This window comes from Bombus bifarius, unplaced genomic scaffold, assembly GCF_011952205.1.
Source record: "Bombus bifarius isolate JDL3187 unplaced genomic scaffold, Bbif_JDL3187 scf7180000007966, whole genome shotgun sequence".
In the NCBI taxonomy this organism is placed as follows: domain Eukaryota; kingdom Metazoa; phylum Arthropoda; class Insecta; order Hymenoptera; family Apidae; genus Bombus; species Bombus bifarius.
Genome location: NW_022884352.1, coordinates 6,814,021 through 6,837,423, shown reverse-complemented (window position 1 = coordinate 6,837,423; position 23,403 = coordinate 6,814,021). Strand labels below are relative to the sequence as shown.

The window sequence follows — 23,403 nt, the reverse complement described above, 5'->3', positions numbered from 1 at the left end:
ACATGATATTTACAAAGAATGTAAATATCCAATGAAATACTAAGATCTTGATTAAATGCTACTAACTATTAATTATAAATAACACTCAAATGCATCCTTCCTAGCTATTCTGCTACATTTTATTACATATTAATTTTACTATGAAATTATGCATAATATACAGGCGATGATATCTTACAATTGTAATATGAATATGTCTAATAATATAATTGTTTATCGTAACACTTCTGCACTTAACTACTATCTTTTACACTTCAAAAAGACAATGATAACTTTTAAAATCTTTCTGCATAATATTTTACTCAAAATACGATACCGCGCGCTTGTTACGTATCCAGGCTCAGGAACGTGTTATATTCTATCAGTACCCGGATATCATTCGAATTTTCTTGAAATTTATTTCGATATCCACCTATTCACATAAAAATACTATAAAACACTGCAAATTGTATATTAACATATTGCAGACCAATCGTTTTGCTATTAAATATACCCAAAGTATAGTTAAATCGATTCTGTCTAATTGACAACGACGAAAATACTAGAATTTTCGTGATCGACTTCCACCATTAGAATAATACCACGAGAATTCGTGGTCCGTCTGCAATATGTTAATAACTTTGAATTTAGAACAATTCAGATTAGAAGATTCTTACCATTTTGAAGCACTGACATGTCGATGTACGTTTAATTTTCATATTTTTCACGAATTCTCTGCAGTTGCTATTCATGCTGCCACCTTTCAATATGACAGCGCGCGAAATGATGTGATTTAAAATTTTAATTCCTATTTCTGCCACCAGGGCGCAAATAACTCAGGTACGTATTATGTTTTATAAATACCCCGATACTGCATTTTCTCGACACTTATTTCTATACAAAATTTTATAATTCATCAAAAAGTTCATTAAATAAATAATATATCATTAATAAGATAATTAATTGAGATAATAATATTAATTTCACTTAACTTACATTATCATCGAGAGATTTCAGTGCAGGATTGATTTTAAATTCAATAATATTACTGTTACGCACAAATGTCCTGCACGTTTTATTAGATACAAAATTTTAGATTCCTAGTCAGAATTTTTTCTTATGCTCATCCCATGTTCAGGATATCTTTGTTCTTATCTCTTCTAATTATTTATCACGTTAATATCTTTGTATGTTTATAAGCCTAAGAAGCCTTCCTACCACCAATAAGCTTATAGTCCAAAATAATTCATACAAAAATTCCATTGTAGATTTTCCACCTTCCTTCCAAAGGAATATTTGAGGATTATAGTAATTGTACTTTGTTAGCAAAATTCACATCGCTCATCTAGAATTAATTTAGCAAGTTGGGAAGCGTCCTTAAATATCTGAACTAGAAGCGGTGTTATGTACAGCGAAGGCTGAGTCACTTTTAACTCGTACATATATTTCAGATTTATTATTCTGTAAGTTACATTTATATATTATTATTCTATCAAAGTGACCGATTTTATCTTTTAAGTAATGTTAATTTTAAATATGGAGGACAAAAGTCTTTCCATTGAATTTTTACTTCATCGCTATAAAATATAGTAATAAATATAATATAAATAATACATAAAGTATAGTGAGAGACAAGAATGCTAACTTTTATTCATTTTCTGTTCTTGAACTTCTTGAGAAAAATGCGCCTTACACGCTGCATCACGTCTTTCATCGATGCCTTTATTTTGTTAGTGATCTGTTAGATGTATTGTTACTATTCACTATGTATTTCTATTAATATATTCCCGATCGAAAAGAACGCATCGTCCTCATTTTTCAAAAAATATTTTGCTCCTTTCTCTTCTAAAAAAGAGACAAACGATCGGAAAAGATGTTAGAATTATGATTCGTACGAAACAAAAGAACAAAACGAAATAGACGAAGAAGAAATATTATACTTTGAAAATTAAAATGTAAATTTGACTTACAGGTACGAAGGATCTCTCTAATCTTAGACAACCCTAGATCGCTCTCTTTCTTGTCAGCCAGTAATTTGCAATCGGGAGCCTCGATTATTTCCAGGAATGTCTCTGATTAAAGAGTGGAAAATGCCATGAAAACATGACATTTCAATTTGTACTAATCCATCCATTCAGATGATCAAATATGTTACAAATTCTCTACTTTTACAATTTTTGTATCTTTACCAGGATCTTCGTGGACTTTCGACGAACAGGCTATGAAAATAAAATTAATTACACTAGTAATTTGAACAATTACTTTCATTTACATGTTTAAGCTATGACGGAGCACAGATAATTTTAGAGCGTGCGAGTTTTCCTGCAAATAAAGGAAAATATAAACATAGTGTGAAGCAATGGGCAAGCAAGTAGACTGATATGAAAATTAGCGAGACAGAGAAATAAAAACTGTGGAATTTTCAAAACATATAATGAAACAATAATATGACGTATAATGTGATTATTTGACGTCTTGGAAACAGCGTTAACTCGAGTGATAAAATATTTTCTACACTTTTACCATGATTCTTGCGAACGTTTATTAAAGAGGTTGTAAAAATAAAATTATAATAATTACGGCTTTAATTTAAAAGCGAAATCAAACTGATCAAATTCAATAAATCGCAACTTAAATATTTTACCCAATTTTAAATATGATCTCAATTCATACTGTTCGCAAATATCTTGGATAATTTTAAATTCAAATTTCAGTCATTAGCAGCTGTGTACGTATTTTATGATATTTTTTAAGATATCCAAATATTATATAAATAAATAATTAATAATATAATGTAAATAAATAATTATATAAATAAATAAATCCAGATTTTTGTCTTTGGAACGAACACATTTTATACTTGTTCCAACTATTTCTTATTCAATAATAAAACAAAATTGGAAGTTTCATCGTAATAAATATGATAGTAAACATTAACAACCAGGCAATTTATTTCTATGTTCAGATCGATATGCATCCAGTTGTCGAATACAATACTAAGAACATAATCCATAATTTTTCCTGTCTTTTTCCTTTCCAATTGTCCAATGACAATTAATTTATTACCTACAGCTAAAAGTAGTTTTGTTCAAGCTGTCTCAACACGAGTATGCGTCTTTCAAACATATTCTAATGTGAGACTGCAATTTCGTAATATTCACAAGTGTAGACAAAATTATTTCCTTCGCCATGACGTAAATATTAGTTGTTGTAATTACCATGTATAAATTCTTCTGCTATTTCGAGATACTCGTTTACAAGCATCAGAAATAACATACATTCGATTCATTCTTATTTATTTAAACTTCGAGCTAACACTCGTTTTTGAACGTTTTTTATTTATTTATTTATATAAACTTTATACTAACATTAATCCACGAATATATTTTATTTATTCACTTATTTATTTAAGCTTCGTACTGTTTCATGAACATTTTTAAACACCTTTTTCGATAAAACAAATTATCGTTCAATCGTTGTTTCAATTTTTAAGAATAATATAATCGATCAACATTATATATATTAAAATTGTTTGTTGCGTTACGTTTTGACTTTGGTACTATAGAAATAAATCTAAAAGTTAAAAAGTTTCGTGCTATGTTTTCCCATAAAACATTAATAATTTCTGCTTTACTTTCGTGAATTCATCGTTATACTCGCCGCGTTAACATGCAAAACACAACGTCGTTCAAGACCACGCAACGTCCTTGTAATTACAGGCATGCATACGATGTGTCGCGCTCGATGATAAGAATTTCAACCATTCTCTCGGGACAAGAAACTCGCCGGTAAAAAAGACTCCAGTGAAAAACCAGAAGAAAAGGTTCGTGCAAAAGTGTAGCGGAACGTATCTGTTGTCGATTGACAATGTCCACTGACACATTCCACGATAATGCGCGGAAGGAATTCCGTGCTGGAACAATCGGATGTTCACGATGGCTCGACGATAGTTTCTTGTAACAATTTCATGTTTATTTCCGATTGACGTAACGATGTTTCTTACCGAAGGATAAGCTACCGTCGTATTACGCTGCAATAATTGGAGTGCCGTAATCACCATCGTTTGCGACGAATCGTGGTTTTTGTATATCTTTTTTTTTGTATTTTATTATCGCGTGAGACCAGGTGTAAATTAGAAATGCTATTTCGTTGCGATCCTATAAAAATACAACAAAAATATAATATATTATAAATCTTAATATATAAGTAAATAAGTACATTATAAATCTATACAAATAAAGTATAAAATTATAGGCAATACAAACAAGTGTAGAACTTAGTAACTGTTAGAAATATAATATTCGATGGAGACTAGCGATGCTGCATCGTTGCAATTTTACATCTTACAGCTACTTACAACAAAATACTATTGATGGCCCGTATGAAAGGACCTCCATATGATACTTACATAATATCTCTTGATAAAATCAAATAAATCTGCGAATATGTTAAATGACCAGATGTAAATGATCGCATTTGAATATAAGTATGAATTATATAAAATACAGGATGTGTGCAAAAAGGGCTAGTTCAAAAAATAAAGAGAAGAGCAGATGGTTATCCGAATGGAGAACAACCAACGGGAAGCTCAAAAGAATGCTGAAAATCCGGATATAGGGCGATGGAAAAAACGCCCAACATTTGTTAGGTAAATTAGCGACAATCTGCGTTTGCCAAACCCAGTGACCATTTAGAGAAGGATCGACGCATGCGTTCGAATTCTGACGGACGTATCAGCAGTTCCAGACCACAATGGTGGGAGAATCAGGCACGTGTGAAACAGCTGGAGATTCAATCAGTGTATAGAACAGGTACAAGACGACACATCAATCGGTAGGTTCCTTCTGTCCAAGAAACGTTCCATCCATCGACATCCATTTTCTTTTTTTTTTTTCGCATTTTATGGCGAACCACTTATGCGTTGTCAGTGACAGAGAAAAGTGAAACTGAAATGAAAGAACATGGTGAACAGCGCAGTAAAATACTAAGGTGGCACATTCGTGGTAACTGAAGAAATTGGTGAATCACGTGCTTAACGTTTAAACGTTCTCACGTGAGCACCGGTCAGGTGATTGTAAATCGTGTCCTTGCATGTTAAACCGTTTGCTATACTTACTAATTGTCACTCGAAGATCCGTTAATTGCCGGCTCATTTCGTCGACGTTGAATGGAAAGGGGGTACGCGTTCAATTAATGAGACGATGCAGCTCGCATAGCAAGAAGACACGCCGATGGAGTACGACGGAGAGTCGATCGAAGCTCAAAATCAAAGTTCTTCCTTCGCCGTGGTCTGCCATTCAAATCGAGTCACCGGAGTGCATCGTGTTTTCAGGATTCCAAGTTAAAATGTGCTGAAATTGTTTGGTTCAGGTCAAAGAAAGACTGACTGAGGTGAAGAAAATTTTAGTGACATGACTGGATTCAGTTTCGAAAAGTTATTGAAGAACAGAATTCCTGTTCTGAATTGGCTACCCCTGTACAGAACAAAGGATGCATTGGGTGATCTGGTTGCGGGTTTCACGGTGGGCCTGACCCTGATACCACAGGTATTTTCCAAAGATCATGATCTTATCGTCGTGAATTAAAGTCTTATCAAAGTTTCGCGATGTCTATTTCATGATCCCATGACCGATCCGATTCGAACAAGCTTGATATAATTTCAGGCGATCGCGTACGCTGGATTGGCAGGTCTGACGCCGCAATATGGTCTTTACAGCGCGTTTGCTGGCAGTTTCGTTTACATAATTTTTGGTACCTGCCGAGAAGTTAATATTGGCCCAACTGCGTTGATCTCTTTGCTAACATACACGTACGCGAGGTAAGCTGTCCACGCATCTCGCGGAAACATTATTCCTTTAGACTTAATTTAAGATTCAAGCCTATGAATGAACCATCTCAATTGACTAACACAATGGTTGAATTTGCGTATATCATAGCAGACAATTGGAGCCATCATATAATATAATAGCGACTGAAAAGATGCTGTTATCCTTTGAAATGCAGTTATCTTACTTCGACTTCCTTTCAGCCTTAGTCTTCAGATCCACCTACTTTAATAATGTTGTACCTTCTTTTATCATACGAATCACGTTTAAAAATACTTGGAACTTTTGACGAATAGCCTTTCACTTGGCTCTTGTCCTTTGATCCCGGAAACGCGAGGTCCCAAATTATTTCTGTAGCTTTGGCAATCACGGTTCGTTTGTGTTCGAACGTTTAATATTTCTGCTCTTATGGTATTCCAGAGGTATTCCCGAGTACGCTATCCTCCTGTGTTTCTTGTCAGGAAGCGTTACGATAGTTCTCGGAATCCTTCGACTGGGATTTCTGGTGGAGTTTGTTTCCATGCCTGTCGTATCGGGATTCACGTCAGCCGCCAGTCTAATTATCGCCTGCAGTCAAATCAAGAGTTTACTAGGCTTGAAGATACACGGGGAAAGTTTCATCGAGATTTGGCGGGAATTGGTTAACAACATCCACCGGACCAGAATCCCTGACCTGATCTTGTCTTGCTGCTGCATTCTAATTCTATTAACCTTGAAGGTAATTCACCATGGACTCTATTCGCTAGCAAAACGAGTTCGTGTGCGCTGTGAATACGTAAAAAAGGAAAAAAGAAGACAGAAAATCAACGAGAAAAACGAGCCAGTCGTACATACTCGTACAACTCCTTTTTATTTCCTTCTCGTTCCAGATACTCAAAGATGCCAAGGTCTCGAATAAAATTTTAAGCAAACTGATCTGGTTCCTTGGAACTGGTAGAAACGCCCTCGTCGTAATTCTATGCGCCGTGGCGTCGTACGTCTTCGAAAATCGCGGTGGAGCACCTTTCATTCTTACAGGTCACGTCGAGGCCGGACTACCCTCCGTTACTCCACCACCTTTCTCGGTAAACGTTGGAAATCAAACCGTAACTTTCCTCGATATGTGCAAAAATTTAGGTACCGGTATCATAATCGTTCCTTTGATCTCGATTATTGGGAATGTTGCCATCGCGAAGGCGTTTTGTAAGTTTCCAAGCGATATTTCATTTTCCGATAGCTCTCGACGCTCTTCGAAACGCTAATTATATTTTTAACAAAAGCACGAGGAAAGTCGCTCGATGCTACTCAGGAGATGTTAACTTTGGGTCTGTGCAACGTTGTTGGATCATTTTTCCATTCCATGCCGGTCACTGGTTCGTTTTCCAGAAGCGCCGTGAACGATGCTTCCGGTGTAAGGACGCCCTTGGGCGGTATCTACACAGGTAACTATGAAACGTTCGCGATTATAAACGTTCGCGAATATGTGATGCAAATTAGGTATCCATTATAGGTATTCTAGTCATTCTTGCTCTGAGCTTATTCACACCGTACTTCTATTACATTCCAAGAGCGACCTTAAGTTCCGTGATAGTTTGTGCGGTGATATTCATGGTCGAGGTGAAAATGATACGACCTATTTGGAAATGCAGCAGTGAGTAAAAAAAATCAGTCAAACTTAATATAAAATAATAATAATAAATGAAATTAGTAGAATTGTAACTTACAATGGGATGAAAGCTTACAGAGCTATATCAAAGTCATTCGGAGAATGTTGATAAATGTATGAATATTGTCATAAGCCATTTCAAAATATACTAATTCGGAAATGTGATTCCAGAACGAGATCTGATCCCGACTTTCACAACATTCTTCGCATGTTTATTCGCCGGTGTTGAATTGGGAATTTTAATAGGAGTGGCAATTGATCTGGCAATATTAATTTATTTCAACGCCAGGCCGACAATATATATCGAATACAGAAATGTAAGTACATAACAATGATAGACAAAGACTTGATAAAGAGATCGCTATTGTTTTAAAAATATCTCCATTTTATTTTCTTTCTCATCGCAGACTCCTACGTTAAATTACATCCTCGTGCGTCCCAGCGCCGGGTTGCTGTTCCCAGCGGTGGATTACCTGAGGATATATCTGTTAGAGAACTTAGCTAATGATCATCATAAATTACTGAAAAACTTCAAGAACACGAAAATCGTCGTACTAGATTGCAAGCACATCGATAAAATTGATTTCACTGCGGCGCATGTACGTGCAATTATCTGAAATAGCGGATTACGAATTTGGCCTGGATTTTACTTCTTCGAGCCTCCTTCTCCCGTTTCTTTCACATCCTTGTTACAAAAAGATATTTTTTTCTTTTTTCTTTATCGCGTTTACAGAGAAAATAGCAGAGATTTTTATATTACGATGATAATGGAGGAAAGATATAACTCGATTGCTCAACAATCGCTCAAAGATGTAAGATCTAGGACAGATTTGAACACAATTCGTTAATTTGTTCAAATTCCTCGATTTGTAACATTTACAGGGATTAAATATGGTAGTGAGAGACTTTAAGGAACAGAATCACTTCTTGATAATGCTACGACCTTCCAAGGAAATCGTACAAAGTATCCAATCGCTCTCCAAAGAAACGATCGATGTGGTCAATACCGATGCGGAGCTCGTAGCTATTTTGAAAGAATTGAGCACGACCAAAGTAGCTAAAGAAATTGGTGCAGAGGTAATAGATATGTCGAATGGGATCACTATCAGTGCCACGAGAAGTGAACTAACGAGTACGAAGCTTTGAAACGAACTCTAAATTTAAGGCATGAAAATTAAATAGAGAAAATTGAATCTTCAACAAAATATTTGGAATTTCTACAGGCTCCTCTTTTTTTGTTCCTTTTTTGTTTTTTTAATATATATATATATAATATAATATTGAAATTGAATTGTAAGACTATCAACGATATCGTATAAAATCGCAATGAACATTAACGCATGTTTATGATGTATATATGAACCGTATGATAATTCACAAGTTTTTTTTAACTTTTTATAAAGATATACGAATCGACCAGCAATGATATAATTCATCAGAAATTACTTTATTTTATCTATTTCAAAGAGATTCTATTGACACGTGCATTTCATAATACAGATGAAAGAATAATACTGTGGTTATAAATGCATATCAGAATATGTCAAGGGATTATAATATATTTATATATATATATATAACATCTACCAAATATGGCAAGTTTACGTTTTATTTTGTAAAAACTTGTAAGTCCTCGAAAAATAAACTATATGATATTTCTTAACAATATAAGCAATATTTAAACAAAAATATATATATATTATAAAACTCTTTGCCTCCAAATAACACAGAAAGAAACAATGAAGTAAACAAAATTATTTGCCGATATTAGGTCGTAAAAACGAAATTATTTAACACTGTAACCAATTAGAGCATAAATTATCATCGTAACGATATCACATGTACCTACTAAGGAATCGAATTCAGGAAGAAAAGGAAAGAACGGAAATATTTGTAATGCGAACTAAACCCTAAATCGTCATAATACTTTCGATAGTAGGAACTTAAAAAATGTTTTGCAAATTTGCATCTAATTACACATCGTGTATCGCGCCAATTACACGACGTGAAACGTCTTGTAACAAGCGCTTGATTATTGTTTTAAAAGTACATAGAATCCAAGTAACGAGTAACATCAATGTCTAATAATCATGGTGGATATAAATATCTGAAGGAAATCTAGAAAATAGATTTGCTACTTTCACACTGTTACGTTAGGAAACAAGATGAACTATCGCGTAATATTTCCAACAAATGGCAGTATCATATAAACTTCTTTTTAAAGCTTCTCAACTTTGAAAACTATCTTCTAATAGTGCGTGACATCTAATACGATGTATGTGATATTATATCTAGATTAATTAAAAAACTGACTTGTACGATATACATACATGTACATACATATACATATATAAAGATAACGATGATACAAACAGATGAAAAATCGTAAGGTAAATGTGCAACCGCCTTTTTTGTACCGCATAACTGTAATTATCTATCGAAAACAAGAAATAAGTGTATATGCATGGTACTGTTCACTGTTTTTCTAGGCTTACTGATCCATTGTTTTGCGCATGTTACGTCCCGCGTTTAGCCTGGTTGAAAGCTCTTTTGAAGATGCATGATAAGACGTATTCTTTTGAAAATGAGGGATGTAATGCTGCGCGTTGACAGCGTGCATGTTGTAAGTTACGGATTTTATATCCGACTGTATGGATGAATTTTGCATAGTGTCAGTCTTCCGCGAATAATTAATTCCGTAATACATACATTCTTTTGGTGATACCATAGGTGGTATACATTCGGAATTATTTTTCGATACGTCATCCTTCCTGTTGTTAGAGTCCTGATTAGTGTGGTACGTAGAGCAGGTCTCTGGAATTCTTTGATAACTGGTAGAATTAAAAGCGCGTGGCTCGTATTTCTGATTCACCTGCATGTGCATATTCGACGGACCATTCTTCGCAATAGGATCCATTGTAACTGCGTATGAGAACGGTACCATCAGCTGACTATCTTGAGAACAATTTTGATACTCATTTGGCACAGATGCTCGATATTGACTAGCTCTCATGTGAACATCCACAGTATTAGCCTTCATTCTGACACTGTTCGTTTTACAACTTTGCATATAATTGTCAAGTTTTACAGGGACAGAAAAGCTCGGAGCATTTTCCAGAGGTTGTATCGGCTGGAAATGTTTATACAAGTTGCTCTGCACGGACGTCGATACAGAACAATTCATAGAATCCGTCAAATTGTTCGGTGGTAATGCTTGATTTGGAAATGTGGTGCAATTGCTGTATGGTGGATTTTGGAATAATCGTGCTGGATACTGCATCATTGGATTCCAGCTTTGCATACACATTGGGGGAACGTAAAATAACGGATGTTGCAAGTAACTCGTTTGTTGGATGTTGTTGAAATCCGCGTTGCACATGTGTCTGGAATTATGAATTGGGATGTTCAAAGAATGGGCGGGATTTATCACGTTCCCAAAAAGAAACATATCTGGAAGAGGCAAATTCCACTGATTATGCTGTGTAGTTATAGGATGATTATGAAAACCTGATGGTGGTAGAACTGACGTTTGAGTATTATGCATTAGAATATTAGAAGGGTCGGTTTGCAACATGTTTTGGTTTTCTATACTGTAAGAAGAGGTACTTGGAATTAATATATTTTGAGGGATGATTGTACTGTCAGCTGTTTTTCTTGGTACAGTTTGTGCATTATTATAATGATTTAGATAGACAGCAGGCATATTCTGATAGGGCAACCCATTTCCCATAGCGATAGGTGGATTAGAATTATTCTGTGGCAATATGCTTTGTGGTGACATATGCGATGTTTGTTCTGGTTTTTGATGTACTAAATCCATAAGATGTAAATCTCGTTCGTTATTTTGACTGCTGCTGGTTGTATTATTATATTGAGCATTATTATTATCGAAATAACTCCTATTTTGTACATTTTGGTGGTTTTCAATTTGTTGAGCATTATTTGTATGTGGTGTATTTTGTAAATCAGAATAAAATGAATTTGCTGGAGGCTTGCTTTGATGCATAGAATTATCAGAATATGATGTTACAGAATGATGTGCCATATTAAATTCCTGAACGTTATCTAAAAATTTAACTGATTTCGTCTCTGAATTACTAGTACTTGTTTTATTATTGCTATTATTATTACTAGTATCTTCTTGTTCAGTCTTCACAAATTGTACTTCAGTTTCATTACAAGAAGCCTGTGAAATCTGTGATTCTTGTGGTGTATGACATGACGTATATATACTTGTGCAATCTTTGGTACTACTTGGAAAACAATTTAATGATTTTATAGACTGTACATTATTTATAGCAGGTGAATCTAATGCATCAGTCTTTATATTACTAGCACCGTTACTTGTCTTATGTGAGTATACAGTTATCTTTGAGCCTTCAGATTGAGAACGCATCTTTGTATCTGCTGAATTAATACGATTTACTCTATAATCTTTTGTCAAGTTATTATCTGTAATATTCCTTTTATGATCATCTGTTTTCATTTTCCCATTTACATCCTTGATAAACGTCTGAAATATACCGGAAGATCGCCTATAAATATTAGAATCTTTCTTAAATTTCTGATTGTATGCTTGATCATCTTTAATATTTCTTTCATTGTTGTTCTTCGCATTAGTTAAATTTGAGTAACTTCGTTTGTTCGATACTGAATTTGTCTTTATTAAACTTCTTTCATTTATATTGCATTCTGTAATACTTGAATTCTTTGTACCTTTTCCAGAAACATTCTGATTGGACTGTATACTGCTAATTTGTTTATTTACTAAAGGTTGTTGAGTTTCGCACTTCTTTCTTGATACGTTCTCAGCTGAATTAGACACGTTAATACTGTTATTAAAGCCAGATGAATTATTAATATAACTATTTTCTTCTGGCTTAGTTGCATTTTTTGAATATCGTTGCTGTGACTTTATTAAAGATTTATTTCTATTATAGTGGACATTATATGATTGAGTACGTGTTACATGAATCTTATGACATTTTTTTATGTCATCTATTTCATTATTTTTTTTGTCTGATTCATTTTTACTTAGTTTTAATTTTGTTGCAACAGATTTACTTTTCTCATCTAATCCCTCTATGGATCGGCTTTTATTACCACTATCATTAAATGTAGAAAAATGTTGTTTAAAAAACTGTTGCTCCTTCACTCGTGCTCCTTTACCCACGATTAAATTTTTATTGTAACTATTGACTTTGCTATATTTATCATTAAGCTTAGGATTTGTCCCTACAGCTACCTTTTTTGAATCCATAGAAGTTGAAGTTATATTATCATTACATAAATTCAGTAAGTCATCTTTAGATTTAGAAGTCTGTTTCGAAGGAGTCCAAGATTCTTTCAAAGAGCCTGCAAGCAGAAGACATTTTTTTACTGCAAATTCCTTACAATGATATTCTAGTCAGTTTAAGAAATTTCATTCCCACCTGATTGTTTTTTAATCTTTTGATCATTCAATCTTTTAGTATTAATTTTTTGAGTTGTCTTTTGTATACTTGTCTTTGTGTCCAATGGTGACTGACTTTTAGATTTTTCATTATTATTGTTGTTATCATGACACTGCTTTGAGTTTACTTGATTATCCACATCACTGTCTGACTTTGGTAAGTTAGATATATTATGCCGACTATTATCCCTGATTACATAAATAATACAGATACAACATAGAGAAATTCACAATAAAGAAAATAAGTTCTTGAATTAATCTGTTACATACCATTTGCTATCAGCTTCATTATGTAATTTGTCAGATTTATTATTTTCCTCTTCATTAAGTCTAAATTGCTCTAATTGAACTGTAACAATATCCTCTGTCAAAGACGTATTGATCACCTCCTGTTCATCCAGTCTTTGCATTACCAACGATTGTGAATTTGGAAATAGTGTATTAGTTACATTAACATCTTTGTTCCAAACAGTCTCCATATCTTTTTGAGAAAAATCAACAATTTCTAAAGGTGATTGAGACGTATCTTTGCTTAGAGTATTATTGTTTTCATTAATATCTTTATTTAAAATAGAATCAATCTTATTTAATTCAGGACTGTTTGAAAGAGTGTTAGTTGAGACAACTTCAGTTTTTTCTTGTGTTCCTTCATTTACTTTACTTTTGAGTGTATTATTTACTGTTTCTCTTCCATCTGGAAGTGCCTTTATGCTATAATATAAAAGATGAATACAGAACATTAGGAAATACGGTTATGAATAATTTCCTAATATTTTATGTTTTCTTTGGATGTAAAAGATTTTACTATTGATTAATATCACTTGCTTACAAGGTTATAATTTTAATTGCATAACAAAGGACATCACAATAGCACTCAACGGTATAATTAAATGTAACATTAATAGAAAACATCCCACTTGTTTAAATATATTTTATTAAAGTTTTTACAATAAAAGGTATACTAATAACCATTAAAGTAATAATATGAAATGATATAGAAATAAAGAAAACCTAAATAAACCAAAATATATAAAATAGATATAAACGTACTGGCCTGATAACTGAGAATTACTTTTTAGCCACTGCATATTATGCATCTTGCCGATTAAGGCCATCTGCTCTGTATGAAATTTCTTTTCTAAATCTGTATCAGTGGAATCCATTCTACCTATTACAAATTTAGGTACAAAAACAAAATATAATTCTTGACAAAAAAATAATACATTATTTTATTCAGAATTCAGATTAAAGGAATACATGCTCATAAGATTGTAAATGATATATGAATAACAGGTACGATCTCAATATTGAACGTAGGTAGTCACAATCAATAATATTGTGAAACAAAATAATGGGACGATGCAAAATATTAAAAATAAAATATATGTAGAGTAAATAGTTAAACACGTTATACCTCTAATGAATCGCCAATGGGCGATACCTTCCCGCATGTCCTACTGACACAAATTATATTCGCTAAATGAGCTAAGATCAGTAGCAAATTTGAAGTAATAAACAACAAAAAAATAATCGTTCGATATATGTTACTTCACATAAAAATTCTGAAATTATCCTACGGACGACATACAAAAAGCACGATAAAAATTACAATCACTTTGGTCAATGAATTTGTATCAAACGCATGTTATACATAATTAACGCGAACATCAAAAACAATTACAATAAATACAATTACGACGCAATTGAAATCGAATAAGTACGACATCAATCTAAATATTAAACTTGGAAATAATGTGATGGTTACATCTACGATAATGATAATTATCCGGTTACCGTATAATTAATCTTCTGACGGCAACCAAAGCATTAAACCAGAAACTTTAGCAGCGTAAGTTTTTCTTCCACTTAATTTACAGAGATTAGGAGGAACAACCGACCACAGTAAAGGACGCCATAATACTGATGGACAGGAGGATGCGTAAATGCAAACGAAAGAAAAATTTTCAAAGTGAATAAGAAAAAAGTCTCGTTTATATAGCCCTTTCATTGTACATATTTTTTCGGTACTACGACATTCGGTTATCTTAATAATAATTATCGTATATGTGAAAAATTTGTTATTTTAGAATCGTAATAAGCTTTCGAAATTCAAATAATGCCCCCCTCGAAGGACGTTTCGAAACACTAGAAATTTATTGGTTGTCACTCGATGAAACGACAAGCCTAACTTGTTCTCCTCCCTAAATTACCGACTGCAGTAGAAATGCAGTCCCTCTATTGATAAATATGCGAACTGCACTTTCTCTCTGAACCATCCCCAACAATCGAAATGCTGATTCTCAGACTCAGTTTATATAAGATCGTGTTCGGCGCGTATACGATCTTGTCGTGGTCGTAGGGAAAGTAGTACATATGTATTTGCCATTTGTACGTAAATTTGTTATAAAGTTGTAAAAATTATGATATCGTGTTAACTCACAGCCTGTAATAGGTTATACTCAGTTTCATAGGCAATCAATATCTCTATCAAGAAAATGACACATACAAATATAATAATTTATAATAATTAACGGTGTGCCCTGTAACAGTTGCATTCGACAGAAGTATGTTATCTTATTCACTGTACTACATAATTGGTATGTATTTCCTTTTCATATAATGTTTGTAATCATATAATGTTTAAAGTTCATATTGATATAATAAACAGATATAAAAATTAAATTCGTATGACCGCGTTTATATACTTTTTTAACGCGTGTCCGATTGTTGTCAATGAAAAGGGTCAAGTAGCTATGGCCCTTTAATTAAGTCGGTGGAGTTAAATGGTATCAGAAGAATGTTGTGAAATATTGTATCGGAATAGGAGAAGTGGTCAATGATACGTAAAATTGCAAAAAAAGCATCTATAGTTACTGTAACCTTAAAAACCGGTGAAATTAAAATAATGCCATTTTGTAGATATGTTGTTATCGTTGATAAATATGTATCGCATGTATAATATTGTTGAATAATTATGATAATGGTGCGATTGCTAACAATGATATCATTGTTTCGCTATATTTTAAAATATTGACAAAAAACAGAAAATAATATCTTCTATTTTCAAAAAGTAGGGCATGTTATTTTTTTTGTTTTCTACATTTGATTTATCATTTATTTAATCATTATTTTTGTCGTTAAATTTTTACAAAACAAAATCTCTATATGGATACAGATAAATCTGTTTTTTCGGAGAATTTATATTATCGCACTTGGAATTGTTTTAACATTGAAATTATCAATATACGTATATTCTTACTTTACATCGAATAAGAATTAGTATTGTTGGCGATTGGTGCAAAAAGTACGAAGGCTAGCCGAGATTTTTCCTTCGGTAACGTGAGATAAATTTTGCACTGTCTGGCTGGGTATATAAGCAATCAAAAGGCCTTCGGTTTCTTTCAGTTCCTCGTTAAATCGTGAAATGAAAATACCGATAATTTAAATACGTTCTAAATAAGTTTTTATGTTGCCTTATGATATTACAATTCATGCTAACTCAACAATCATTTGAAAAACATTAGTGAGCGTAAGAAGCTGCGCTTCGGTGAAAATCCCAGCTTCCACCAGTAAGAATTTTGTGAATTTGAAGAGTATATTTGAAAAATAATTCGAAATAATTTATTTTTTGGACATTCAAGTAAAGATTACTATTATTATTAGAAAATAAATTATTCTGTTTAGTGTCTAGATTAACCGGCTTCCTATCTTTTATAAAGGTACATAATTTACAATGGCTCTCGATGCAATAGACAAAAAACAATGGCATTCAAAAGGCGGACAATTAAATAAATTTGTTAAAAAACGTATACCTATTACGGCATGGTTACCAAATTATAATTCCGAAAAATTTTTGAACGATGCTATCGCTGGCGTTACCGTCGGGCTCACTGTTATGCCGCAAGGTCTTGCTTATGCCACTTTAGCCGGCTTAGAACCTCAGGTAAATAATTATTTTTTGAATAAAAATTTACAATTAATTTATTTTTTTAATTTTCGTTACTTTTAAAATAACAAAATATATGTGTGTGTGTTTTATAGTATGGTCTTTATTCTGCATTTATGGGAGCTATGGTATATATAGTATTTGGTTCATGCAAGGATATCACAATTGGACCCACTGCTCTTATGGCATTGATGACTCATGAATATGTCCAAGGTAGAAATGCGGATTTTGCAGTATTGTTAGCATTTTTGTGTGGTTGTTTACAAATACTGATGGCTTTCTTACGGCTAGGTAATTACATTATATTATTCAATTTTTGTGCAGTATAATATTATTTGATATTTACTTTAAACTGCAAAATGTTTTCCAGGAGTACTTATAGATTTTATATCAATACCAGTCACAGTTGGTTTTACTTCTGCAACATCTGTTATAATTGTTGTTTCTCAGCTAAAGGGACTTCTAGGATTAAAAATCTCCTCTCAAGGGTTTTTAGATACTTTAACAAAAGTGTTACAACACATTCATCAGATTAGTTGGTGGGATACTGGGATGAGTTTCTCTTGTATTACTATTCTGTTATTATTTAGGGTAAGTATTTATTAGTTACATTATTTAAATAATTATAGGAGAAAATTAAGGTGTCTTTATTGTTTAGAAAATGAAAGACATCAAATTATGTTCAAATAACGAGAAACCAACTAAATATCAAAGGATACTGATAAAAATGATATGGTTATTATCAACAGCTAGAAATGCTGTCATTGTTATAATCTGTTCTACCATTGCTTATAAATTAAATTCTACTGAATATGGTTCTCCATTCATCCTTACTGGTCCTGTAAGATCTGGTCTTCCATCTTTTGGATTGCCTCCTTTTTCTACACAAGTAAAAAATGAGACTTTAAGTTTCACTGAAATGTGTTCAGAACTTGGTGCATCTATAGCATTAGTACCTATAATTGGTGTCCTTGGGAATGTAGCAATAGCAAAGGCTTTTGCAAATGGTGGTAAAGTAGATGCCACTCAAGAGCTAATTACTTTAGGAATTTGTAATGTTCTTGGATCTTGCGCAAGTGCAATGCCAGTTACTGGGTCCTTCAGTAGATCTGCAGTGAATCATGCTAGTGGTGTAAAAACACCAATGGGTGGTTTATACACTGGAATATTAATATTGCTAGCTCTCAGCCTACTTACTCCTTACTTCTACTTTATACCAAAGGGTAATGCCATTTTTCTTATTTTATTCATATTTTATGTATTAATATCTCTAAATTAATATTATTTGTCTAGCTTCCTTATCGGCAGTTATTATATGTGCAGTAATATATATGATTGAATATCAAGTTGTAAAACTCATATGGAGAAGTAGCAAAAAAGATCTGATTCCAATGTTTGTTACCTTCTTATTCTGCTTAATTATTGGTGTCGAGTATGGAATCTTATTAGGTGTGGGCACAAATCTTATGTTCTTATTGTATCCTTCTGCACGTCCTACAATACATGTTGATAAGTGTAAAGTTAGTAACAAATGAAAAACCGTTTAGTAAAATTATATAATCATGTATTTCTAAATGTATATGAATTGTGTACATTTTAGACTAACTCTGGGGCCGACTATCTCTTAGTAACACCAGGGAATAGTCTTTATTTTCCAGCTGTAGACTTCATTAAAAAGTCAGTTGGTAATGCCGGTATAAAGCAAGGTTCTTGTCAAGTTCCAGTTGTAGTTGACTGCAGATATATCTTAGGAGCTGATTTTACTGCTGCAAAAGTAGGTAATTTAGTAATAGGATTTTATATAGTAAAGTAATAAACTGGTACCTATAGTAATAAGTTTTGATTACAGGGAATAGCAACATTGATAAATGAATTTAACAATCGAAAACAAGGTCTATATTTTTACAATCCACGATCGGATGTTATTGCTGTACTTAAAGGAGCTTGTGGAGAAGATTTCCAATATATTTCTACCCAGGATGAATTGTCGTACTTATTATCGACGCACCAGGGTAATATAAATATATCCACCTTAATATAGATAAGATGATCGGACGAAAATTTATATTTTTTAATTGTTTTCTATTTTTAGAAAAAACATCGCAACAACTGTTGGAAATAACACGAGATAAGTCGCACGAACCATTAATGTTAAGTAGTCCTGAAATCATTCACCGAAGTAGTCGTTCATGCCATGAGCTTAATGAAGTTACAACTACATTGTTACATGCTACAGCTAGTTAAATAGTAAAGAATATTTTCAACTTTTTAAACTTTGCTTTCAACTCTTTTTAAGAAGTGAAATTCAAATTGATTAAATAAGCATTTTACTTTTGCACTTCATTAGAGTAGTGGCATACACATCGCAGGACGTTGTTGGATAATTTTCAGTATTATTAAATTAAATTACAGAAAATGAAATGTTTGACGATTTCAGTACCAATTAAGATGTAAATATATGTGACTTGCTATACATAAATGAAGTATGTTATATCTCTGCCTTTTTTACACTTGTTATACCAATAAGAAATAAATAATATATTGTGTAAATATTTATGTGTTATAATTTGTACACTCCTATGTAAACGTTTATAAATTACAGTCTTTTCTTTAACGCAATTAATTAATTACAAAGATACATACTTATTTGAAAGAAAGAATATATTGCACACCGTCTACTAAAATCGTGTAATCGCTCCATCACCAAAATACTTATTTTCATACTGAAACGTACATGTTTACCAGATTTATCAACAGTATTAATTACAATATAAATTAGATTGTCAATTGGCCGATAATACGTAGCAACATTGGAGTCGCGTGTTGGCTGAATTGAAAATTAAGATAAATATTACAAACAACGATATTACGTTTTAATTTCGATGCCGTCGTGTAACGAGTGTGAGAAAAGAAATATGAAACGTTTATGAAATATTAAGCAAAAATCGCTTAAAGCTTCTTGATAACTCTCTCAAATCTGTACAAGAATATATTCCAATCTATAATACAATATCTTCTGTGAGCATATGAGCAGAATCAGGAAATTTGAATACACTCAAATAGTTTTAATAAAGCCCTGAAACAACATCAGTGACTTTTCCACGATTTCCACCTGCAGAGGAAGTAGTGTTTCTTCTTCCAATTGGACTTTCTTTCATCTGTTGATTTCCCGAATATTTCCCAGCATTAAACCGATTTTTCCCTAATCCAAATGTGTCGTAAGTTCGTCCAGCGAAGATCCCGGAATCCATCGATTTATTCAAGAACCTGTTACCAATATTCTCATTCTGACAGAATGAATTATGTCTCACGCCATTCTTCATCAGTATCATTGGAGTACAGTCAAGATCTAATTCGTTTTTCCTGGAAGAATTAAGCTCGTTCCATTCTCGATTTCTCTGTTCCTCGTACAGCTCGTCACTTCTTAATTGCTTATTGCTCACATGCCCGGAATAAAATTCATCGCTTTTTAGATGTTTACTCTTCGATTCTTCCTTCCTGCCTTTGGATGTCAGTTCGAAGCAACTTTTCGAGTCTTCTAATCTACTTGACTTCGATCTAACAAGTGCCCTTTCTTCTCGACACTTTTTCGTCTTGGATTGATATTTACTAGAACTCCATTGAGTTTTCTCCTCCATGATTACAATATCGATCATCGAGTCTAGACCTTCGTCGATCCTATCCAAAGATTTGGTTAGTAGATTGGGAGATTTTGGAGCCTCGATGGATCTGGGTCTCCGCGTTACCAGAGGTTCAAGGTTGAAGTCCGTAACATAGAACAATCCACTGTCACTTCCTCCTTGTGACGAGCACTGATCCTTTCTAGCGATATGAGATACGTGATGGAACGACTCTGACCTGCGCATCCTACTTCTCGAGTTTCCTTCTCCGAAAAACTGCTCCTGTTTGCTTAAATTCTCCGAGCTGCCGGGTCTTCCGTAACTCTGGAGACTTCGATGCTCGTCGAAAGAGTTCAGGCTCTCAAACTTTCTAATGTGATTCTCCACTCTACTTTTACTGGATCTTTTCGATCGTGGGCTGGAAGCACTCGATTCGAGATAATCGTGACTCGCAGATCTACGAAGAAGTTTCCTCTTTTCTACCTCGCTTCTATATTTCGAACTATGTCTGTGGGAAATTCCGTCTGTTTGTCTACTACTCGATTTCGTCTCGTTCGTCGTTTTGTTCTTCGTATTGCACGATGTCTCGTAGTTCCTGATTGTTTTTTTCTCTTTTATTTCGTTTTCACTGAAACACCGGAGATCGTCGAAGCTTTTCTTCATCTTACGATCACTGGTATTTTCTGTTTCTTTCCGGTTGCACTGCTTTTGGAAATGATCGACCTCGGTGTTTTTGATTTGTTCCTCGTACGCTTGATTCTTGCCATTATATTTCAGTCGAGAGGCACTGAGAAGGGAATCGCTACCATCACCCAGTGTTTCGTCTTCGATATCTTCATCGTGAGAATTGAACGCCTCTTCCTGGTCGATAAAGTCACAGTGCCTCACTGCCATGATGGCCGACAAACAAGGCGGTGATTTTCTAGGCGGTTGGGGATGTAGAATAGTCGGAACGATTGCTTCTTCCACGTCAGGTCCCTTTACAACGATCTTCACGCTTCCTTCCACGGAAGATTTCGAAACTCTGCGTGTTTCACCGTTCAATCTCCTGCCACCACTGGAATCTGTACTGTAATCCCGATCATTACCAAAGTAAGTCACCTGTTCACCTTTGATCACGCTTTGGGACACGTTAGAACCGGTGTTAGACTTCAAAATCTTCGTGTCCGTTTGATGATCTCTCTTCAAGACTTTTTCGTAAACGTACGTTTCGGAATTATTTAACGAAACCTTCGAATTAGTTCTATGTAACTTCGTTTTGGAAGAATTCTCGTTATAAAAGTCCTGATCCCCATGATCTATCCGATTCTGTTCGTGGTTCTTGTCACCGATCTCTTGCTCCGCGTCCTTCACGATAATCCTCAGTTCCTCGATCACGTCGTCTATCGTCGTTTCCTGATCGTTGTCCGGAGACGCGCTGACTTTCTGATGATTGGTTCGCGACTGGTGTTTCGTATTCTCTGGACTACTCGATCTCTCTGACGAGCTGATGCCTTCGTCCTCGGCGTTCGAGGACATTTTCGGCGACTGTTTCGTACCAAGCACTGTCATCTTCTCACGATCCTCCAGGTTGTAATTGTTCAACTTCTCCAATTGCATTTGCTGAAGTTGCGTCTGCAGAGCCGAAACTTTTTTACTGAGAATCCTACAAGTTTCCTCGGCACGTACAACTCGTCGCTGTAGGGCGTCCACGTCCACGCAGTTGTGCGACCATTTCTGAACTTCCTTATGTAGAAGATCGTTCAAAGCGTCCTCCTCCCTGCCGTCCAATTCTTTCAGCCATTCTTGAAGGACCTGCGGCTCCAGTCCAGCTTCGCAGGCTTCAGCCTAATGACGAACAGACCAACCGGTTATTCGTCATGGAAATCGTGAAAATATCTAAAATAACAATTTCTAATTCCTAATCGTAGAAATTCCCTAAGGAACTATCAGTTTTCGATCGATATACGTTACCTGAATGTACAATCTGGTTTGCGTCCGCGATGCAGATTTTAGGAAGGCGTTCAGGAATGAAACTCCTGCGACTCTCAGTGCAATCGCTGCTCTGGGAGCCAGGAGAGCTCCAGCGAGGAAACGGAATCTTCCACCCTCGCCATATTTCAGCCTAAGAGTAGATACAGCTTCCGAGACCACTGCGTGACCACCCGGTGTCTGACAGACCTTTGTCAGTAACTGGAAGGAGCAAACAATCTTAGAGAAACTTGTAATAAATTCGTAAATAAGCCTGCCGCTTAAACAGCAGCTCGTTCCTCTCGTCTATCGCGATAGAAAGTTGCGCAAACTAAATTTCTTGTGAGAATGAAATTAGAACCAGCACGTAATTAATAGTTACGTATGATGGAAAATAAGAATCGCGAGTTTTCGTAGCATTGGTCGGCAGCTGAATCCCGTCGACAGTTCCTCACCGACGGGATAACGATCTCTTTATTCTCATTATATTCTCGCTGTGCCGTAACTCTGTGATCACGTGCTGTGGAAGTAATTATCCAGTTCGGTTAGTCAACATCTGATCGTAACCGCGATGCTTGGCAAGGTGCACTTCCTCGGACGGCGGAGGAAATAAAAAGTAGCGGAGAGTATAGGGGCGTGTATGAGGTTGCAAATGAAGCCGGCCGAATAACGTTTGGATAGACGATAAAAACTGGTTCTCGACGGCGTACACTCTCGAAATAACGGGGCCCCAGCCGTCAAGTGGACCGAGTTTGCTGGATACGCGCGTTTACGATTATCTGAATGGGTCAGATATAGTACATAAGAGACGATCATCTTGCCAAGTGCCAGAAGCCTGACCCACTCTATCCCCATTGGGTTCGCTTTTTATTTTTCCTCTCCTGTTAATCGCGCATTCCGTCACAGCTCGGATGCCAACTTTATTGCGCTGGTTAGTAGTACGTTTTAGAGGAGATTGCACGCGAATCTATTCGCTAAATGGTCAG

The 23,403-nt window shown here is 34.6% G+C and overlaps 4 protein-coding genes and 1 long non-coding RNA gene across 16 annotated transcripts in view; 2 read left to right on the top strand and 3 right to left on the bottom strand.

Moving 5' to 3' along the window:
* Window positions 1–661: 661 nt before the first annotated feature.
* On the bottom strand, window positions 662–4,855 carry LOC117208062. Of its 3 annotated transcripts, none has more exons than XR_004487626.1 (4): window positions 1,950–4,855; window positions 1,625–1,824; window positions 976–1,556; window positions 662–873 (listed from the first exon to the last, which is right to left on the bottom strand). It is a non-coding gene; the product is annotated as an uncharacterized LOC117208062 (long non-coding RNA). The 3 variants fall into 3 exon arrangements; XR_004487627.1 differs by having other exon boundaries at window positions 976–1,824; window positions 1,950–2,301; window positions 3,198–4,855; XR_004487625.1 differs by having other exon boundaries at window positions 976–1,824.
* A 163-nt stretch (window positions 4,856–5,018) lies between these two features.
* On the top strand, window positions 5,019–8,654 carry LOC117208042 (sodium-independent sulfate anion transporter-like). 2 transcript variants are annotated; one of them, XM_033448877.1, is made up of 10 exons: window positions 5,019–5,032; window positions 5,112–5,525; window positions 5,643–5,797; window positions 6,225–6,522; window positions 6,674–6,986; window positions 7,064–7,225; window positions 7,294–7,434; window positions 7,621–7,766; window positions 7,857–8,048; window positions 8,332–8,654. In XM_033448877.1, the coding sequence occupies exons 2-10, from the start codon at window positions 5,391–5,393 to the stop codon at window positions 8,593–8,595; spliced, it is 1,806 nt and encodes a 601-aa protein (XP_033304768.1). In that variant the 5' UTR covers window positions 5,019–5,032; window positions 5,112–5,390; the 3' UTR covers window positions 8,596–8,654. The 2 variants fall into 2 exon arrangements, with proteins under 2 accessions (XP_033304768.1, XP_033304763.1); XM_033448872.1 differs by lacking the exon at window positions 5,019–5,032 and having other exon boundaries at window positions 5,046–5,525.
* Window positions 8,655–8,830: 176 nt separating this feature from the next.
* On the bottom strand, window positions 8,831–15,105 carry LOC117207987 (homeobox protein 2-like). 4 transcript variants are annotated; one of them, XM_033448767.1, is made up of 6 exons: window positions 14,696–15,105; window positions 14,316–14,355; window positions 13,952–14,069; window positions 13,172–13,612; window positions 12,882–13,090; window positions 8,831–12,804 (listed from the first exon to the last, which is right to left on the bottom strand). In XM_033448767.1, exons 2-6 carry the CDS (start codon window positions 14,350–14,352, stop codon window positions 9,941–9,943), a joined length of 3,669 nt encoding a protein of 1,222 aa, XP_033304658.1. In that variant the 5' UTR covers window positions 14,353–14,355; window positions 14,696–15,105; the 3' UTR covers window positions 8,831–9,940. The 4 variants fall into 4 exon arrangements, with proteins under 4 accessions (XP_033304658.1, XP_033304668.1, XP_033304676.1 ...); XM_033448777.1 differs by lacking the exon at window positions 14,316–14,355; XM_033448785.1 differs by lacking the exon at window positions 14,316–14,355 and having other exon boundaries at window positions 13,952–14,065.
* Window positions 15,106–15,190: 85 nt separating this feature from the next.
* On the top strand, window positions 15,191–19,326 carry LOC117208028 (sodium-independent sulfate anion transporter). Of its 2 annotated transcripts, none has more exons than XM_033448853.1 (9): window positions 15,191–15,498; window positions 16,621–16,844; window positions 16,943–17,138; window positions 17,218–17,438; window positions 17,506–18,070; window positions 18,141–18,367; window positions 18,448–18,621; window positions 18,697–18,859; window positions 18,940–19,326. In XM_033448853.1, exons 2-9 carry the CDS (start codon window positions 16,635–16,637, stop codon window positions 19,089–19,091), a joined length of 1,908 nt encoding a protein of 635 aa, XP_033304744.1. In that variant the 5' UTR covers window positions 15,191–15,498; window positions 16,621–16,634; the 3' UTR covers window positions 19,092–19,326. The 2 variants fall into 2 exon arrangements, with proteins under 2 accessions (XP_033304744.1, XP_033304751.1); XM_033448860.1 differs by lacking the exon at window positions 15,191–15,498 and adding an exon at window positions 16,104–16,541.
* Window positions 19,160–23,403, bottom strand: part of LOC117208010 — a 48,231-nt gene continuing 43,987 nt past the window's right edge. For 4 of the 5 annotated variants that reach the window (XM_033448821.1, XM_033448813.1, XM_033448831.1 and 1 more), the window contains 2 exons: window positions 22,421–22,639; window positions 19,160–22,294 (listed from right to left, as the gene is read on the bottom strand). In XM_033448821.1, the coding sequence (XP_033304712.1) occupies window positions 19,913–22,294; window positions 22,421–22,639 (2,601 nt within the window). In that variant the 3' untranslated portion in view covers window positions 19,160–19,912. The remainder of the gene's footprint in view (window positions 22,295–22,420; window positions 22,640–23,403) is intronic. The other variant, XM_033448805.1, reaches the window with a different exon arrangement.

Coding starts and splice junctions, on each gene's coding strand:
- LOC117208042 (XM_033448877.1), top strand. CDS start 5,391: ATGACTGGATTCAGTTTCGAAAAGTTATTGAAGAACAGAATTCCTGTT. Junction 6,987..7,063: donor TGCCATCGCGAAGGCGTTTT/GTAAGTTTCCAA, acceptor TTTTAACAAAAG/CACGAGGAAAGTCGCTCGAT. Junction 7,767..7,856: donor TATATATCGAATACAGAAAT/GTAAGTACATAA, acceptor TTCTCATCGCAG/ACTCCTACGTTAAATTACAT.
- LOC117207987 (XM_033448767.1), bottom strand. CDS start 14,352: ATGCGGGAAGGTATCGCCCATTGGCGATTCATTAGAG. Junction 14,070..14,315: donor CCATTGGCGATTCATTAGAG/GTATAACGTGTT, acceptor AATTTGTAATAG/GTAGAATGGATTCCACTGAT. Junction 13,091..13,171: donor AATGAAGCTGATAGCAAATG/GTATGTAACAGA, acceptor TTATGTAATCAG/GGATAATAGTCGGCATAATA.
- LOC117208028 (XM_033448853.1), top strand. CDS start 16,635: ATGGCTCTCGATGCAATAGACAAAAAACAATGGCATTCAAAAGGCGGA. Junction 16,845..16,942: donor TAGCCGGCTTAGAACCTCAG/GTAAATAATTAT, acceptor TGTGTTTTATAG/TATGGTCTTTATTCTGCATT. Junction 18,860..18,939: donor CTTATTATCGACGCACCAGG/GTAATATAAATA, acceptor TTCTATTTTTAG/AAAAAACATCGCAACAACTG.